Source organism: Pyrgilauda ruficollis, unplaced genomic scaffold (assembly GCF_017590135.1).
Source record: "Pyrgilauda ruficollis isolate IOZ18807 unplaced genomic scaffold, ASM1759013v1 scaffold3, whole genome shotgun sequence".
Classification (NCBI taxonomy): domain Eukaryota; kingdom Metazoa; phylum Chordata; class Aves; order Passeriformes; family Passeridae; genus Pyrgilauda; species Pyrgilauda ruficollis.
In genome coordinates, this window is record NW_024524377.1 from 23,275,060 (window position 1) to 23,294,936 (window position 19,877).

General features: G+C 39.4%; 1 protein-coding gene across 4 annotated transcripts in view; it reads left to right on the forward strand.

The window, feature by feature from the left end:
- PARD3B (par-3 family cell polarity regulator beta) overlaps positions 1-19,877 on the forward strand; it is a 394,458-nt gene that overhangs the window by 289,731 nt on the left and 84,850 nt on the right. For all 4 annotated transcript variants that reach the window (XM_041472994.1, XM_041472995.1, XM_041472996.1 and 1 more), the window contains one exon: positions 8,077-8,187. In XM_041472994.1, the coding sequence (XP_041328928.1) occupies positions 8,077-8,187 (111 nt within the window). The remainder of the gene's footprint in view (positions 1-8,076; positions 8,188-19,877) is intronic.

The window sequence follows — 19,877 nt, forward strand, 5'->3', positions numbered from 1 at the left end:
CAGGGTAATTCCCCAGTCTGGTGGGCAAACAGGCAGTGCTTATTGCATTGGACAGACCATAAATTGATTTTTTCCCTCCTTCTGATCAAGCTGTAAATCACAGCTGTCCTTGTTTACTGCAGATTTTTCTTTTGTGATATATGTAATGTAGGATGCAGAGGTTTTGTCCTTATGACCAAAAAGACTAGCAACGTGGTCACTGGATGATTAAAACATCATTTCATGGAAACAGGTGCCTAGCTGCCACTGAACATTACTATTTTCCTGGTCAGATAACAGAAGTAGTGACCCCTTTTCATAAATGCTACCTCCAGGACTCAGACTACCTCAGCATGTTTTCTAAAAATAAGCTCCTTGAAGTATAAAGGATGACTCTTCACAGCTGCCTTCTGTTGTCTAGGTTTACACAGTAGTTGGTGAGAGTTATTCTATTCTATTGGTTCAGTAGATGGACTTTGTGGGATTACACTTCAGCTCAGGTGGCCCAAGTCTTAGGGTGCCAACATACTCCCTTAGGTTTTGTCTTTGGTCATTTTTTATACTGCAGAAGCAAGATTTTGCATAGGGTATAATGAACAAGAGTGCTCTACTGGTAAGAATTTCCTAGTACCTAATTACCAGAATGAGTTACAGTAACTCACCTCTGTCTTTTTAAGAGCAAGTTCTAGGTTTAAAAAATAAGGTTATGGGGGCTCAAAGGCTTTGGGAAGATGGGTGAGAAGATTTCGGGGGCACTATTTAAATTGTCTTCATTCTGCAACTTCTAGGCAACAGATCAGCCTCCTGCATGTCACATGGGAAACAGCATCCAGTCTTATCTGGTATGAAACATAGATAATATTCAAGGCAGTGATACCAGAAATGAAGATTTTCCTTTATTGCTATTGCACATGGTTGATACTCTAAGAGTAAACTTTAAACTTCACTTTGTAATTTAGGGCTTCTGTTTGACATTTCATTTCTCTGTGTGACCCTCTCCACTGAAGATTATGGATTATTTACCTGTGAGGTGTTACAGCAGGCACCGTCTGAGATTCAGTGCTGGGAATTCTTTCAGTAGCCCTTAAGTCTGTGAACAATGTGATGATCCATGCATTAATACAAATTTGATTAAGTATCTTTTCTCAGCTTTGTTTGCTTTGTTCTACTGATGCCTACAAGGTACATAATGAGTAGCATGTACAGGGTCTGCATTCAAGGCAGTTTTGCATTGTAGCAGAATTCATGGCAAATTTATTTTCCTTTTAGCAAAACTTCAGTGGGGAAAAAAATTGCACTGTTGATTTATTTTGAATGAACTCACAGAAGTCTTACTAAGTGTGCCATGTGGAAAGCTCCTTGAAATGCTGAGGGTTAATACTCTCTGCTCTTAATTTCAAATTCTAGATAAATATGAATTCAGCTTTGATCTTATCTGGACTAATTCTTTGTCACTGTACTAATTAATTCAGCATGCTGCAGAAAAGATGCTAATTTGGGCATCAAAGAAATAAACGGGTGGGGGGAGGTTGTGTTTAATCAGAGTTCTTAAAAGATAAGTTTTACTCCCATTAGATTGGTTCTGGAAGTTCAGTCATTTTAGTCTAGCTCCAGCAGTCTGATACAATAAATAAAAAATAAAAAATACAAAAATGGCACTTGTTTGCTTAATTTTGATGTACAGGAGCATAATAAGGTGGATATTTTTTATATTTGCACCTTCTGCATAACTTCCCTCTTCCTGCTGATCATAATAATTTTAACTCTGATCACAGCATTAGCATAATGTGGATATCTCCCAAAATAATCTGAAGATAGCTAAATATGAGAATACTCACATTCCTGAAGTTCAGCTGCATTTGTGAAACACAAATAATAATTGTAGAATAGCACACTTGGACCATTTGTTCTGTGCCTCCACTGATGTAATAAATCAGAGGTTAGGTCATTTTTTCCCTTTTCAGGGGAGCTGGTTTTGGTTGCCTAAGCTGCCCTGCTGTTTGCTGTGGAAAGCTGCTGGTTTTGCTGCCCTCCTCTTGTTGCTGCCCTGGGAGTGAGCCCTAGTGGTGGGAGAACAGGGAGGCAGCAGTCCAGCTGCAAAAGTCTTTCCTGCAAGCAAACCTCGCCAGATCAAACTAAAGTCCTTTTTTTGCTCTTTATTGTCCAGTTCCCTTACCAATTTACCCAACAGTATTGGTTTGTACAGAGCACTGTCCCAGAACTGGAGGCACTCCCCACCCAGGAGCAGAGAGCAGCAGGGGCTGAAATAACCCTCTCCTGTGTTCATCATCTTATTGGCACCTTCCTTTCACCCTGCCAAAGTGGGGAGATTGGGTCAAAACCTGCTCCTGGGCAAGGCTTTGTCATGAGGAGGTTTTGCTGTAATGTGTGTTGTACACTGGGAGGGGCATCTCTGTGTTGCTGGGGCTAAATCCTCCACAGAGGGAATGGGATCCGCTCTCTGGGAGCAAGGGGCTGGCAGAGGACCAGGAAAAGAGATGCTTAACCCCTCCTGTCCACAGCCCCCCAGCACCAAGTGCCCTTTTACCATGTTTTACCAAAACATGTTCTTTTCTTTCTGTGGTTTTTTGTTTGTTTGTTTGGTTTTATTTTTTTGTTTTTGGTTTTTTTTTTGTTTTGTTTTGTTTTTTGGTTTTTTTTTGCTGTTGCAAAGCTCTTGATCCCAATGGTGTAATACTCAGTGGCACACTTCGGCCCAGTAAGTAAACATTTAGTAACAAACCTTTTAGGTATTTAGAGAGCCACTAAAAATGTGAAAGATGTATTTTATTAATGCTGCTATTAACATAAATGTAAAATGAGCCTGGCCTGTAATCACCATCAAGTCTGATTCACTAAGGATCTTTACAGCAATGTTTAATACTCTGTAAAAGTGTATGTATGAAAGCAATTAATCAAAGCACAGCGCTGCTTCTAGAGTATTTCTTCTACCGTAAAAGCTGAGTGATAAAATAACTTAAAACACACCGCAGTAGTGGCAGTTAATAAGCTTTTTATAGTCCCTGTGTGGACCTGAAAATCATACCTTATTAGTATCTTTATCTTTCTTTCTCACTTATTCATTCTTACTCACATTTAAATTTAATTTTAAGAGTTATTTCTAGCTTTTCATAAGGGACCTGCTTTAATAATCTCAGCGTTTTTCCCCATTTTGCTGTGAAATGACTTGGAGTCAGAGCTTTTGTTATATGTACTTTACAAATCACTCTGGTTTTTTACAAATCATTTCTGGAGATGTCAAGATTTTCTGACAGTGTTAGGCTTTGTGTCTTGCTTGACTGACACTGTAGGCTCTTCTTGAATTATTTTCCCACAGATGTTTGTGCTTTCATTATGTACCTTGTTAGCTGTGGTGGAACCTCCTGATCTTGGGCAGCTGAATTAGCTAAGAAATCCAAATTGCTGAATTTAGTCAGCAAGCAGCTTCAAGGTTCCACCCACCAGATGTTTCTGCTGCTTAGAAGTCTGGGACTGTAGACCTGCCTGCTTTTTAATCCTTGAAGCAAATATCAACACATTTGAGATCTGGAAGCCCACGGCTCCACACGGAAACGAAGTGTTGCCATGACCACAGCTTTAGGTCTTGCATGTGAGACATTTATCCCAAGTAATAACAGAGCAGGTCTGTAGTAGGTTTGTTTTCATTTTTATCCCTTAGAATCCTTGGAAAGACGCATACATATGCTATAGCAAATAGAATGGCAATAAATACTGCAAGACAACATACATTTGGTATTCAGAGACTTTATTTCTTTAATGCTTCTGAGGGGAACAATTTCAGTTGTTTGCAGGGCACCCTTTGAAATTAATAGAAATAGGATAATGCCTCACTCTTGCACAGCACATTTTCAGCAGCTGCATATGGGCTTTTCCCAAAAGCACAAAGCGCTCAAAGATCTGTTCACATAAAGAAAAATCCTTTATGTTTTTATTTACAGAACTGTGCTCTGAGTAGTTGGAATATTAGCTTTCCCAACTGAAAAGTATACTAAGGTAAACAGGGGTGTAACATCTTTAACAGTGCTTCCCAGGCATTTACTGTGAATAATCAAAGAACTGGGGCACTCACTCAACCTGGGAAGGCATGGATTTATTTCCTTACTGTCATTGCAATGACCAGTGGCTTCACTTGACATAAATTGATTATAGATGGCTATAGAATGAGAAGATACAGCTGATCCATTTGTTTTCAGGTCTTCTAGTTATATTTCTCCATTTGTTATAAAAGGTTTTCAGAGTAATGAATCCATCAGATATTAAGCTGAAGCAAATTTGACTGTGCACAGTATAGCAAAACAGACATTTTAAAAATTTGTGTACCATACAGTTTTTCATTAATGCTTTTATTCTGCTGACAATAGTATTAATATGGAAGGCAGATTTCACCACAGTCCAATTATTCATTGCCTGGAGAATTGGCATTTTCAAATCTTAAAGCTATTCATTTTCCATAGAATTTTAATATGGACTTGATTAATTCCATAGTATAATTTGACAATAGATTTTATCCTGTTCTTGTTGAAATCAGTGGAGGCCCTCATACTGATATCAACAATAATATGATCAAACCTAATTTGATCATGCAGCAAGTACTCTTACTACCTCTTTTTTTTGTTGTTCCAATAGTAGAGACTATTAAGCCTCACAAACCCATGCAAAATTACAATGGCTGGAAGTTAGTTTTATCATCAGAAGCCTATGGCAATTAGAACACTTCAGTGAGCAGACCATAACTTTTAGGACAAGGTGTATAAATTCAGGCAGAGATGATACTGGATTCTTTGTGGTTTAATGTTGTCTGGGTATATTTATTTTCTTAACACTGTTAAATTTTGTGCTGCTTTTCTTTTCTAATATTTGTGCAAGATTTTTGTTGAGCAAAAAACATAATAAGAGAATGGAATGAAAAACAGTAATAATAAGAGCATGGATGTTTATGGTATAGCAGTGTGCAGAACAGGAAAAAAAAACCCTACATCTGAATATTTCCCTAGCCTTGAGCTATATGCTGCATACTTAGTATAACAAGTCAAAATTGTAACCCTGCACAAATCTATCTGAAGCAAAAAACTGCAAAGAAATAGTCATAGAATCATATAATGGTTTGGGTGGAAGGGACCTTAAAGATCACCAGTTCCACCCTGCCATAGGCAGGGACACTTTCCACTGTCCTAGGTTACTCAAAGCCTCATCCAACCTGGCCTAGAACACCTCCAGCAACTCCACAGTTTCCCTGGGCAACCTGTTCCAGTGCCTCACCATGCTCACTGAGCAATTTCTTCTTAATATCTAATTTAAACCTACCCCTTTTCACTTTAAAGCCATTCCCCCATGGTCCTACCGCTCCTTGCCCTTGGGAAAAATCCCTGTCCATCTCTTTTGTAACCCCATTTAGGTACTGGAAGATGCAATAAGGTCTCCCTAGAACTTTCACTTCTCCAGGCTTAACAGCTCCAGCTGTTCCAGCCTTCATCCTTTCTTGATGGGAGAGGTGCTTCAGGCCTCTGACCATCTTTGTGGCTTCCTCTGGACTCACTCCAACAGCTCCACATCCTTTTGTATGTTGGAGACCCCCAGAGCTGGGTGCAGCACTCAGCATGGGATCCCCAAGAGTGCAGTGTAAGGGCAAAATCACCTCCCTCAACGTGCCAGCTACGTACTGCCCTCAATGCAGCACAACAACAAAAGTTGTTATCATCAAGACCAACTCATTATTCCCAGTTTATAATAACACTGAAACTTGCCAAATTTATGGCAAGAGCAGCTTTACCAGCAAACAACACTGTTTTTGTAAGGTTTGTCATGTTGGCAGTTATTGCAATCCAAATTGTCACTTTATTTTATTTAAAATGTATTTCTCCAGTAAGCAAGAAATAATATCTAGACTTGAAAGGGGCGCCTGTTAAAGACTGGGTTGGTTTTTTTTTTACATTTCTCTTGAGTATGCAACATATCCAACTTCAACTCCCTGCAGCAATACAAAATACCCAAGAATAATGTTTTCAAAATCAATACATGCTACAGTTGAATATGAAACTCCACAAACCTATAATTGAAACTGTGAGAGAAAAGCAGGCAGTCTGAATATAAACAAAGTACCAGAGCTGGATTATGACCAAGATGCAAGTGTTAATATGGCCTCCTGAGAAAACTGCCATGAGACCTTCCCAGCATGAGCAAGTGTCAGAAAGCAGGGGTGTTTCAGGAGCAGCCTGCTGGTGCTCATACCCAGGTGATTTCTTGTTTGGCTGCCCAGCATTTCTAGAGGGTAATATATGCAGAGTTTCATTTGGCTTTTCTTTTTCACCTGGGTAATTTCATCCCTGTGCACCTACCTTACTTTGTTTCTCCTCACTCCACGTACAACCTCTGTCTCTCTCGTGTTTCCTGACTGCTGCCTTCACTGCCACCACCACCTTCTGATGGGGTGTGTGACTCCAGTCTTTTGGAACTGCTGGAACTCGGAAAGAAGCAGTGAAATCAGTGTGCTGCTCTACACTCAGGAAAAGCGTGAAAAGTATATTCTGTATTTCTGGAAGTGCTGAAATGAAAAAATAAGTGAAGATTGTTCATAGACAAGGTGTGTGTATATTTTGAGCAAAGGATCCCTCAAAGAATGCAGGGCACCATCTATCTCTATGGCAACACACAGGAAAAAAGAGAAAACCATGGAGGCTGTCTGCTCCCCAGCACAGTCCATGACAGAGGCACTATAAAGCATCTCATGTTACTACCTGTAGTATTTGCCCTTTTTATTAGTACCACATGCTATGTGTCTGTCTCTCACATCCATCATTCCCTTTCTAACCAAGTTCTTACTGTCTAGAAAACTTGCTGCAGAGTTCCCAGTAACTTCATTTGACTACAAGCTCAGAATTGTGAATTAAATTCACCAAAAATTTGGATTGTTATGAGCCTGACTATTTGCAAAATTTCTGCCTTTGTCTGTGGAGAAACATAAAGTCAATGATTTACCGTTTAAGTGTAGTCACCGTAGTTCAGCTGTTCCACTTGAGGTAGTTGGGCTGACATGAAAAATAAAAAGGGTATAAGAAAGATCACGGGGGCAATGCTGCAAACTTTCACAGAAGAGAGTTGAGGTTTTGAGTCAGAGTAATTAGTTTGTGATATAGTTTATTTAATCAAGAAGTAATTACTTTTCTTTACATTGTTGTCATGCAAATAAGGACACATTAATTTGTAGTGGAAGATACAGGTTGATCATTTACTTGTGGAACTGGGAATTTTAAATTCGTGCAGAGGAATGGAGGTTTTTAAACTTCTTGTTTGGTCCATAATTCATGAGCATATTTGACCCCAGTATTCTGTCTAACTCCACCAGAAATTAAATGTAGCTTCCCAGTTCAGCCACCTTTTATAGGCTGGGTAAAGCAGACTTGTTATGAATATTCGTACAGTGTATAAAACAACAGTGCAAGCCCCAAACCCACTGGGGGCTCTGGAGGACTTTCACAGCATAAATATTACATGATAGTATATTACCAGGCAGAAAGAAAACCCCAGAAGTTTAAAAAAGAGCTCCTATGAACTATCTAGGTTTGTACTCTTGGAACAAAGCAAGATTTTATTCTTTCTGATTGCATCCTCATTTAAACAAAGAACAAATCCTAAAATTAGGGTGTCATGAATGAGACAGTAGTTACTGGTAAGAGGAAAACAGAGGCCCAGTCTGGGTGCTGACACCACAGCCACTGCAGATGACTTTCAGAGAGATGTCGGGTGGCAAGAGGAGCCTTCAGCCACTCTAAGATGTGCCATGTTAATATTTCTGCTCTGCAATGCCCTGCACTTCAGGTTTGACAGGGCTTTTCAACTAAGTTTCAAGCAATAGCTTTCAAAAGTACAGGATCCAAGTCAATTTGTAACCAGTCCTTCCTCTTGCCTATGGCCCAGTTAATACTGCTAACATGTCTTGCAATGTGGGAAATTTATGAGTCACTGAGATAAAAACTCAGTGTTTTGATTGCCTAAAATTTCTGTGGTTTATGATAGGTAAGTACTGTTTTTTCTTCTGTAATTATTTCCTCACGACTCCTTCTTTGATATCCTTAACAGATTTGGAAAGAAGAAAGAAGATAAAAGTGGGAAGGCAGATCAGAAGGGGACTCCAAAGCAAGGCATGCTTAAAGAGGAAGAGCTGGAGAAAATGAAAGATGAGCGTGAAAGGTGAGTAAATGGCAGGAGCATCTTTGTTCATCAAGTGAAAAACTTCAGTGCAAGGGGTTTCCTGAAGGAACAGCCACCCAGCCTGTCCCAGACAATGCCCACTGCAGTCAGGTCCAGGCAAGCCAGAGCATTAGGGTAGTCCTGACCGAGTCAGAGCTGCTCTGTGTCAGGAGCTTGTTATTCTGCAGTGTCTGTGAACTTCACTGTTGCATTCAAATCCCAGCTTCTGCTTTAGCTGGTGAAGATCAGTTCCTTCAAAACCTGTTTCGCCTCTGCCCATTCCCAAGGGCAGCTGACTTAGTAATTTTCTCCTCTGCTTCTCTACGGCAAGAACCTCCTCCCTTCTCTCCTGACAGTTTTTGCCATTGTTTTCCAGCACTTCAGACCTCTTTGGCTTCAGCTGGCAGTGCCATCAGATAGTAGTTTTTGTTCTTTGGTATGTTCTTTTCTTACCAGTGTTTGCTGGTAAGCCACGTGTTGCAGAAATACGTATGCAACAAATGTTGAATATGCCAAGGAAACACCTGGAAGAAAGCGGGTTCTGATGGTTAAAATCAGTCTGCAGAGGCAGGAGTCTGCCAGCAGTGGGTTGGGCAAGAGGGCAAGGCAAGAAATCGGGTGAGTGCCTGCTAGGATTTGTTCTATTTCTGAGGTAAGACCTGGGAGTCTGTCCTGTTCATAAAACACACTTTTCTATGCCCAGTCTTAGTGAATTCCTTCTCTTTCCAGATTAAGAGATTTTACAGTTTTCTGCTTTTCCCCATGTCTACTCTTCAGAAACCAGAAACAGTTTGTCAGTGTCAACAAGGTTCAGAAAACTCCACTTTCCCTTTCCTCAATTCATCCAGAGGTACTTCATATGCTGAAAAAGGTCTTTGTTTCCCTCTGATGGCTGCTATCAGAAAAGTTGAAGAGCCCTTAGTTTCTGGCTCTCAAGAAGTGTCTGCAGATGCTGTGAAACTTCACAAGTTGTAGTAATACATTTTGTCAGTGCAAGCAGAAAACTTTTCAGAGGTCTCTCTCCTTCACTGGAGCATTCTGCTCCTGGGAGAGGGAATGGAAGCAGATGTGGTTCCTTTTGTGCAGAGAGGGTTTCCACACGGGTCAGCCTTTGTGGTACTGGTTAGTGCCCGGGGAAAAGACACCCTGCTGTCATTTGAGTCATGTGGTGTGTGGTCAGTCGTATAAGTGGTAGCTAGTGGGTTTGGGGAAAAAGTCAGTCCAGACCCTTGAAGTCTGCTGCTAATTTTTACTATTTTAAAAGCTGGCAAGGTATCTAGTTACGACAGCACTGCTACTGGATATGCTTAGCCAGTGCTTAAGTATTTAGTTCATCTAAGTTAAGTAGTGTCAGGAGAAACTTTGTACCATTTGTTTTAAAATTTCTGTGCATGTCCTTGATTTTTGCCAGATTGATGAGTGCCTTTATATTAAACTGCTGACTCCCAATTTGGATACTGGCAATTTGAGAGGTATGTGTCCTTCATTTTAAAGAAGCCAGTGTCTTTTATTAGGAGCCTGGCAAGCTAAGAAGCATGTATCCCATCTGTTAAAGGGCCAGTGTCATTTACTAAAATGTTGGCAGGCTGGATGGAATGAGCCCTTCTGTCTAGAGGTCTAACGTTCCAATTGGACACAAGATAATTGTTCTTAATATTTCTTTAGCATTGTGTGCTTTTTTTTAATTACAGTCACTGATTGACAGTAACTTGGTACGGCTGCATTAGAAACTGGCAGCTCAATGTCTTCATCATCCTGGTTTCTCTAGTAATGATTTCAGTTTTGACCTGGAAGAGTTTGTGACTGAAATGGAGAACAGCAGGTGTGTTGAGAAGTGGATGAACCAAGATGATATTTTTAACTCACTTATTTGATTCTTCTTCTGTAAGGCCCAAGTATAGGAATATCACAGTTTTGTATCAGGTAGTATATCTTATATCTCTGGGGGGATTCAAATTAAATTTTTTTTTAAAACTCCCAGAAAAATAGTGAAGAAATTTTCCCTATGTTATCCTCAAAGGAACGCAACATGTGCTGTAAAAACAAGCAATTTGCTTCAACTTTCTAAAGGAAGTAAGAGCATGGCTATGTGTTTGTCCGCATAAGACTACCTACAGGCTTACTATTGAACCCTTCTTGAGCTGGTCATAAAAGAGAAGAGGCTCTATTTTTGTTAGAGAATAATTACATAAAGAAGCTACTTCTCCTGTATGGGTAAAAACTGTTTGGGAAATTGATTAAAATCACTAAGGAAACATTACCTGACTTGAATGTAGATCAGTCCTTTTGCTTAGTTGTTGACTATTCACTTAATGATGATGCTCAGTAAGACAGTAAAGACAAGTTTTATAGCTCCATCCCAAGATTTAGTAATTCTATAATGTAATTCAAGTGCAAGATTTTAATGCACATATTGGCAAAGAAAACCTTGTGGCACATTCACTCCATAGATCATCTCCTCCTATGACTTCACTAGCTGCAATCCTGCATACTTGGTTTTGTATTTGTAAAACTGAAGCTTAGTAGAACACATTCATATTTTCAGATCTGTTCTTCTTGAGTGAAATGAGCGTATGTTAAAACTACAGGGGATGTAATAGTAGAAAATACTAGAGAAATACAGCAAGTTTTGTCCCCTGGTACCTGTGATCAAATCCTACGTTTAACAGCTTGAACAAGCTAAAATTGCTTTTCTAACATTTAGCCTTTCTAGAATAACTTAAATGTGCATCTAATTTTACTTTTCCAAAATTAGCTGTGTAACTTAATTCTTGTTCAGATCCTCAATTCAATTATTACAATACTAAAGTCAGATTTTTTGCTTAAACAATTTTCTTAAATTCCGACTGCCTGCCATACTAAAAGATACTATGATTTTTCATCTGACAGTTTTCTTTTTTCAGAGACCATGTTGTCCATTTTGGACACCAGTGGAAGAGGTTAGAGTAGTTGATTTTTGGGCTGGGTGTGACAGGATTAATGATCAAGTGCTTTTCAGCATCTTAGCAGCTGTGTAGCTCGCCTGGTTTTGGATATTGGTTTTGCATGCAATAAATGCTTGGCAGCTCTCCAAAAAACAAAATACTGTTCCAAGATCTCAGCTGAGAAATATTTTTTGGTAGAAAGCACGTTTTCAGTTTACAGGACTAGGCTGTCTCTCATAGTTTTGCAGAGTTTTTTGATTGGTATTGGATAGGCACAACAATATTTCACAAAGTCCCAGGGATAGCTTTCTATAAAGACTGCAGCCTTCTTCCAGAAATTTTGATAAGCTGTAGACATGCAAAAATGTCAGATGTGTTCACTTTACAGTTATGAGCTGGCTGTGCAGTACAAGCTCAGTGACTCTGCCTCTGACGGGAAACATCAGCTCTTACGTAGGTGTGCTGCATGAGTGTAAGCCCATCATGCCTGAAACAGGTTGGATTTCTTGCTTGCACAGAGAAGGAATTGAACAGTGCATGTGCAACAAGTCTGGCACATCCAGAATGTGTTAAGAGCTAGTGGGCGTATGCAGACAGAGTATTCAGTGCTCACTCTGTAATGCAGATGATTCCCAAAAGGACAGGATTTGCTTGCACTTTGGTCCTCAGCATAAATTTGCCTGGCAACTCTTTCTATGGGCTGCCAAGTTTCAGATTTGAACCTCAGAAAGTGAAAATAAATTTACTATTTTGCTAGCCTAGTAATTTCTATTTTCATTCCACATTGTCCCAGTCTCAGTTTTCAGAAGAACTCTCAGTGCTGACATGTAGCTGCAGTTCTCTGAAGCAGCTCCACATCCTGCACTGAAATGCTGATTTATTTTTTTTTTCCTACTTGTGTTCCCTAGTAATCCCCATTAAGATCAAGGTCACACCATGCTCATTGCTCTTAGGGAGTCTTGGGCCTGACCCCAAGCACTAACAGTTGAGGTGGAAGAGAGAAAATCTGACAGGGAAAAAAAAAAAAATTGTCCTCTGGGTGGGAATGTGACATGCAGGCAGTGCAACTGCTTGTCCAGGTTCCTCAAAAGTCCCTGTCAAGCTAAGAATTGGTTCCAGACCTCAGCCTCAGGCTTCCTTTCTTTTCAAAGCCAATACTTTATTATATGACTAGTACTTCTGCAAGCTTCAAGTAGTGAACAGGAACTTTGGATGTTAGGCATTCCTTCTTTAGTAATAGCCTTATCTGTGTCCAATTGAATATGAATTCAGCACCTCCTTTAAATTATTTTCTTCTTCTCCCCCTACCTCCTTTAGTTTTCATTATGCCAAGGCGATGCAATGTCAGTGAATTTTGAGTGGGAAAAGACAGGAGCCTCATGATAGTGCAGGAGTATTGACTTAACCGGGGGTACAATTCTTTGAGGTGGTGTTTTGTCCTTCCTGACACAAGTCACATGCTTCATTGGACTGAGGCCTTATTTTAAATAAACTCATCATTTTGTTCATGCTTCAAAGAGTTTGGCTGTAATAAAGCATGTGCTCCAAAGGTCGAGAATCTACCCATAAAAGGAAGAAACAAACGCTGTATCTAAGGGTTATTTTGATCAAGCTGACTCAAATCTGTATTTTTAGTGTGTTCAGTGTAAATTACTCAGAATTTATCATTTGAACGATAGGATGTTTGCTACATTATTAAATACTGGAAGAGGCCTTGTCTTTTCCTTCCCTCAAAAAAGATTTCATCCCTTCCTCCATTTCTTTCCCACTCATTTAGGGTTCTTTTCATTTTCTAACATTTGAAAGTCATTGTAAAGTGAACTGGATAAATACATTAGATGCATGAGTTTTACACATCATAATTTGTTTGCCTTTTAAATGCAAATAAAGTGACTGTCAATTGAAAGAAAAATATTTTTTCCTGTTTCTTTAGTATTATTTTACTGTGATTTTCCTACTGAGACCTAGCTCTCTCTTCCAACAGAATTGAACACTTACTTGACATTGGAATAAAATTTACAAAATTAAGCACCTTATTGAAAACGGGAGGATTTTTTAAAGTAGCATGAGAATTAGTTAATGAGGAGGCACTCCATGTAAAAAATAATCCTCTGCACATTTTTGTGGGAGTAGTTTTATTAAAATAGTCTTGGTTTTGTAGTCCTCATCAGAGTTAATTGAGGAAAATTTTTTAATAGTATTGAGGTTTGAGTAGAGTGTTAGAGAAGCAGAAGGTGTATCTGGCCCCTACTTTCTCAATGTATGAACTGAATGCTTAAGTTATACTGTATCTCAAATTGGGGTAAAACTAAATGGTTTCAGTTTTTGTATTAAAGACTGTGACTTTCCTTTACTTTCCAGAAACCTTCCAGCAACTAAAGAGCATTTCTCTCATCAGCCCTGATGCTTGTTGCCTGTTCCCATAGTTTAAAAATCAATACATATGTTTTTGATATTTGGCAAACAGAGGTTTAATTTTGCAGCTGCAAGATCCCTGCACGAAGGGATGCATCTTACAGAAATAAAAACATTTAGAGTCCACTTAGAGAGAGTACTTGGGAGTGAAACTTCATTCCCTTTCTGTCAGCATTTGTTTTATTATATTTAATTACAAACAGTTTGTGTGTTACTGGAAACCAAAATGAAAATGAGAATAGATGGATATATGGCAGTATGGTAGAAAAGCCAAATTGCTTTGAATCAAAAGTTGCAATTCAGACTGTTGCAAAAATCAAAGCTATTTTTAAATGCATAGCGCATCTTAGCGCACGTTCATACACATGCACATTGTTGGCGACCCCATGTAGCTTTTGTTCCTCTGCATCCCCCCTGCCAAGTCTAAAAGCATTATTATGGCTGTTTAAAGTTCATATTGATCTCTGATAAAATGTTCATAATTGCTATTCTCGCCATTAAGCTCTGTGCTAAACCACATGTTTTTGGGGCACCTGATCTTGTGCATCATTATTTATTAAGGGTTAATCCAACATGGTATATCTGTTCATTGAGTATTCCTGACTTCACAGCACAGCTAGGTCCTGTGGTTTAGACAAAATAAAGTGTTGGATGTGATCCCAGTTTTAATACTCCCAATTTATTATAACCATTGAACCCTGATCAGATCACGGATTGGATTGGATCCCAGTTTTTTAAATGTCCCAATTTATTGCTGGCTTGCAACCTTGATAAGAATACATATTTGATTAAGGCTTCAGTTTTCAAAAATTCCAGTTAATTACTTTTAGATTCTTATTAGATCATAGCCGTATAGTATGGTATGTTGAAGTTATGAAAAAATTACTGGATGCTGTTGCACAGGTCAAGGTCATAGTTTCATTTTGTGCTGACAGTATGAAGTTATCAGATTTCTGTTTATTACTGTGGCAGCACTTCCACTGGACAGGAGGACAGATTAATCCCAACCCATTGATTCTGAATGATTCTCATTTTAGATCTGCTGCTGCTCTGCATACCAGAACATGTAATAAAAGAACACTGGAGATTGATGTTTGGTTGTGAGTAGCTGAGGTGGATGGGTCTCACCTACTTCCACAGGTTTTGTTGTAACATTTAGAACCAGACAGCAATTTCAGAGCTGCTTCATGTGGCTTTTTTACTGCTGGAGGACATTTTTAAGACCACACTAGGTCTACAGTTGGTCCCAGGTTGTCTAGGTTAAGAATATTAAGAAGTGATGATAACAGAGTGGCACATGGAATTGGCCTTTTTCTTTAACTATCACAGCGCGATTCCAGGCATTGCACTGATGGAAATAGCACTTCTAGATGTCATAGCTGTGCTCTCAGAATGTAAGCATGGAATTCTCATCCAAGCTATTTAACATCCTTGTTTTGCTCATCATTGAGGCACTGGTGTGATCTGGAGACACTTTTTCACAAGATGTGCCACCTGTCTACCTAAGAGGTCAGAGCAGCTCAGGGGCAATGGCTTAAATGGGCCAATGCCTTAAATGGGCCAATGCCTGGTTCTCTTCTGTATATATTAGAGTTTTATTACTTGATGGTTGTTTTGGTTCTGTAAACCTGAAATGCTGCTAGAAACTTACAGGCCAAGCTAATGAAGTGAAACTGGCCCAGGTACTAGCCAACCAGGCTAAAAGAGTGCTTTCTAGGAGATGGACTGTCCTGGCCTAGGAATTTCTTTGCTGCACTACTGAATGTAGGTCAGCTCTTGCCCACTCCAGAGTCAATAAGAATTACTTGGAAGCAGGATTTCATTCCTTGCCCTTCCATTTGTGATTTATGACAGTCTATCATAAATCCTTGGCATGCACTTTGAAGTAGTGCCACAGCACAGAATTCCTGCTCTCAGACTCCCTTAGCTGCTACAGCATAAAAATGGGAATGCAACTGATGGGGATAGACAGGCAGGAAATCTGTTTGCATGTATAAATCTCCATAGTGATCTTAAACCAAGACACCTGAAAGTCTTAAAGCTTTGACTGCTCAGGCAGAGCTGAGTTTTGCTTTAAAATCAAGGAATGTTAATTAGAAGCAACCTGTGAATCCCAGACTAACAGATGGAGGCTGTTCCTGTTCTTGTACTGAGAAATTCTGTTCAATAGGTTCTAGGTTCAATGTCATGTGTAGAATAAAGAAATGTGCATGGAGTATCATATCACATGAAACTAGGCTTGTTCCTTCCACTACTAGGATTTCATTCAAATGAAGGCATAATGTTTATGCAGTTGCAGAGATGGTTGTGTGAACTCATGAGGTGTCACTAGGAAGTGGAGCTGCAAGTACCTATTCAGGAGATGTTCCAAGAACCTCCTTACTGACAGAGGTGGCCCCGAGGACTCAGTAGGTGCCAGTTTTCTTGGGTCTGTCCCGAGTTGTGTTACTGCATGTGGTTGTGAATGTTGGGTTTTCACTGACAGGAGACTGAGAAACCTGATCTGTGCAGTCAGCCTTGTTTTCAGCAAGAGATTGAGCAGGATAACCTTCAGAGGGTTCCTTACAATCTAAATTTTACTGATATTGTCACTTCAAGATGATAACTCCACAGTAGTTGTGAGTAAAGAAAATTATATAATGGAGTAAACAATAGACTATAAAATACTTGGCTTTTCTGATAGTTGGCTTTCTTAATCTGCTGCATTTCATACCTAATGTACAACTAATGTGGACAGGCAGAAAAACTTTCTCTGATTTAACAGCAAGGGTAAAAATCATGTTCTCATTGAAGTTCATAGGACTGGAGAAAACACACTGACCTCATTAGAACCAGGATTTTCTTTAGAGGGCAAGAGCCTGTGTAAACTGGTAATCACTCCCTGTCACCTCTGAAATAAATGGAAGAACATTAAGACCTCAGTCTTGTCTATCCCAAGCTCCCATTCCTCATTTTGTGGTATGAAAGGGCTATGTTTCATCTTGAGTTTCTCATAATCTTAAATTTTAAGGTTGGCATAGCTCTGTCTCCTTCTTAGGTTTTTCTGTTCTCCCTTTCTGTACTTATAACCCTCCAAAGGCAGCTTCTTTGGTCAGTTCAGTATTTTACAGGTGCAGGGTAGTTTTCTGGAACAGGCAACATTTTATGGATTGGTGGGTTTTTGTCACTAGGGCATTTAATGGTGCTACAAGAGCTGTATCTTGTTACCCTGAGTTAATCTCTAACTCCCATGAATTTGTGGCTTGCCTTTCTTTATTTCTGTGACTGTTTCTATTCTTGTTTACAATTACAGATACTAATTATGGGGGAGATGTTCAAATCCAGCACAATAGAATGAGCTGGAATGAAGAAAGACTTGCATAGCTTATAGGGAGGATGTTTCTGACAAGTAGGGCTCCAGTAGAATACCCTGAAAGATAATACTAAATTAAATATTCTTTGATTCTTTGTGAGTCCATATCAGATGTCCTCAATTAGCTGGCAAGAGGTGGGATTTTTTAAGTTTTTTTTTTAAGCTATGGGATTTGCCTGCCTCTTCAGTTTTGTTAGGTGATGTTGTTTGAAAAAATAAAAATGAGTGCTCTCCTGATAAAAGAGGCAGGTTTGAATAGGATTGTTAGTGTCATTATAGGCCATGCTTGTCTGTAAAACGATTATGAAATTTTAAAAAATAAAAAGCACTGTACTGAAATTATCTCCTCTGATACTCAACTGAAATATACCTGTTCCCATCAGTGATTATGGCTTATGAATGTCTAAAGAAAAGATGTATTCATTTCACTATTATGTAAATCAATGAAAAAACAATATTTTAGCTACCAAAATATATTTTGCTAGCAGCTAAGAAGGAATTAAAACATTAAACCCAGTGGAAATCTAAGTGACCTCCTGCAGAAATAGGCTGCATGCCTCTAGACAACCTGTTACTCAATATATGTATGAATTAGGTAAATGAGACACAAAAGCAGATACTAAATCAGATGTAAATTGAGTAATCATTAGAGTATGTAGATCTCAGAGAGAGTCACATGAGTGGAGAAAAAAAGCTGTAAAGTAGGTTTTATTCTGCTGTTCTCAAGGAACAACTGAGTAGAATGTTTAGAATCTCAATCATCTCAAAAGACTTTAAGGATTAAGTCCTCTTAAGTTTAGGTATACTTTAAAGTGGTGGTGTGCACACTCAATTCACTACTTTTATTCTGCTCCTCTTATTGCAAATGGAATAGAAATTATCCTAAAGACCTATGGCCCAGTTTCTGTTACATGTTTTGTCTCTGCTTTTATTCATTCTTCTCCCCCAGGTACATCTTTCATTGACTTCGACAGCATCTTGCTTATTCATATACCTGCTCATGCTTCCACAAAGTCTGTTACTTTTACACCACCATATAAGAGATTTTGCTGTACTCATCTGAAGTGTAAACAAAGTCTCTATTATTTTGGTTAGCAAATACTTTTTGGATCCTGTGTTTGACTACTTTAATATGCACCTTGGTGCTCAAAACATGTCATTCTTTGTGCTCTGCTCAGTACTAAGTATGTGGTCAGTGAATGGTAAATTAAAAAAAAAATTACATTGCTTTTACTCTTTCACTGGAAAGTCAGAAGGAACAGAATTTTATCAGAGCCCTTGGGGAGTGCAGGAAGGAGGAGTTCAAACGCCTCCAAAAATATGGTGCTTTTTGTTGTGGGCTTGTTTTGGTTGGTTATCCCCACATTCAACTTTTGTGATGTGAAATGCTGCTTTGCAGGTCTCCAGGTAAGACAGCCCATGGTCTCTTCTGGGCCAAGTTTGCCACATATAGGTTTTTCACTCTGGCCAGATCTAGCAGCTGTCAGTGCCGCTGAGTTGCTTCCGGTGTCTCCTGTTGGGCAGCAGGCACCCTGTCTCCATTCTGGGAGACTGAATCAGGAGGACATGAGTGTCTGAGTCTCGAGCTGATGCAGAGTGACCCTCATTAGCCTGTGCCTCAGTGTGCAAAGCTCATTTTGAGCTGGGACTGCTGCTGGGACCCCAGAAGTGCAGGTTGGGCTGCAGCTGGTGTCTTGCTGTTTATTTCCTATTGAAGGCCGTCTTTGGGCTCTACATGTTTTAATGACCCTGGCCTTCTTTGGGCTACTGAATTGGTAACATTAAACCCTGTATTTTAATTCTCACAGAGTCTTAGAAGCTTCAGCATTTTCTTATTGCCCACTCACAACCAACCCACCCACCCACTCAGCTTCCAAATGCTGGGCCAAGAGATGAGAAGTATCTTTTACGGCTTTTCCTAGCCTTCACATTCCATTCCCAAAAGCATTTCTGGATCATCTCCAAAAGTCACTTCTGCTCAGCTCTTCTGGAGTTTTATTGAGGTAGTTCACATCCTTTACTGCAGCTGCTTCACTCTGTGTATTCTGCAGTCTTTTAATCCAGCTTTTGCCTGTCAGTGTCTCTGTCACCGATGTCAGGCTAAAGCGTTTTACATTGTGTTTGTCACAGGCGGTGAATACATATGTGGTCATTGACAGTAGCTCAGCAGAAACACAATAACTTGTTAAGCCACAGTAACTCAATCGTGTGTCTGAGCTGCAGCTGGAAGGAGCTGTTTGGGCTGTTAACCCTTTCCTGGCTGCTGCCCTCTAGGTGTGTGCATCTTTTCATGTGTTAGTAGATGAGAGCTTATCGTGTATGATTTGTGCAGATATGTCAGATGGGAAGAGTATTTAAAGGATAAATGAGAGCGTTCCTTGATTTATAGCTTTAGGGGTGTGCTATTGAACAGTACAGGAGGTGTACAAAAGTGTTTTCAAACTATTGTGTCCTGCTTCCAGAAGTACAGTATATATATAGGGATTCTATCTTCGTTTGACTTCTACAAATGCAACATGTTTTCAGAAAGTTGTCTGGAGTTCTGCTAAGGTTATATATATTTTTATCAAACTATATATTTTCTGAAATTATTTCACAGAATCACAGAATAAACTAGGTTGGAAAAGCCTTTGAGATTGAGTCTAATCTATTTGTTGTAGGGAAAATCTAGAGTAGGATACATGTTTGGATGCTACTGAGAAAAAGATGGGTCACAAGAAAAAAAAGAAAGGGCGTTTCCTGATATGACACTTCTGTTGCCTGACCTGGCTGCTTGTGTGCCAAGGCTCTGTTTTTACAGAAACTCAGCTAAGGGGAGTTGGTGCAGTTGTGCAGTGGTTTACCTGAAGAGCACAGTGTTCAGGTGGTCAAAGAGAGCAAACAGAATCGATATGAGATACTCAAAAGGAAATATGTTAATTTCCCTTTATTCTGTATGAGTTTTTCTTTTCCCTTTCTCTCATCAGGAAGGTTGTAGAAATTCTAGTGCCTCACTAAAT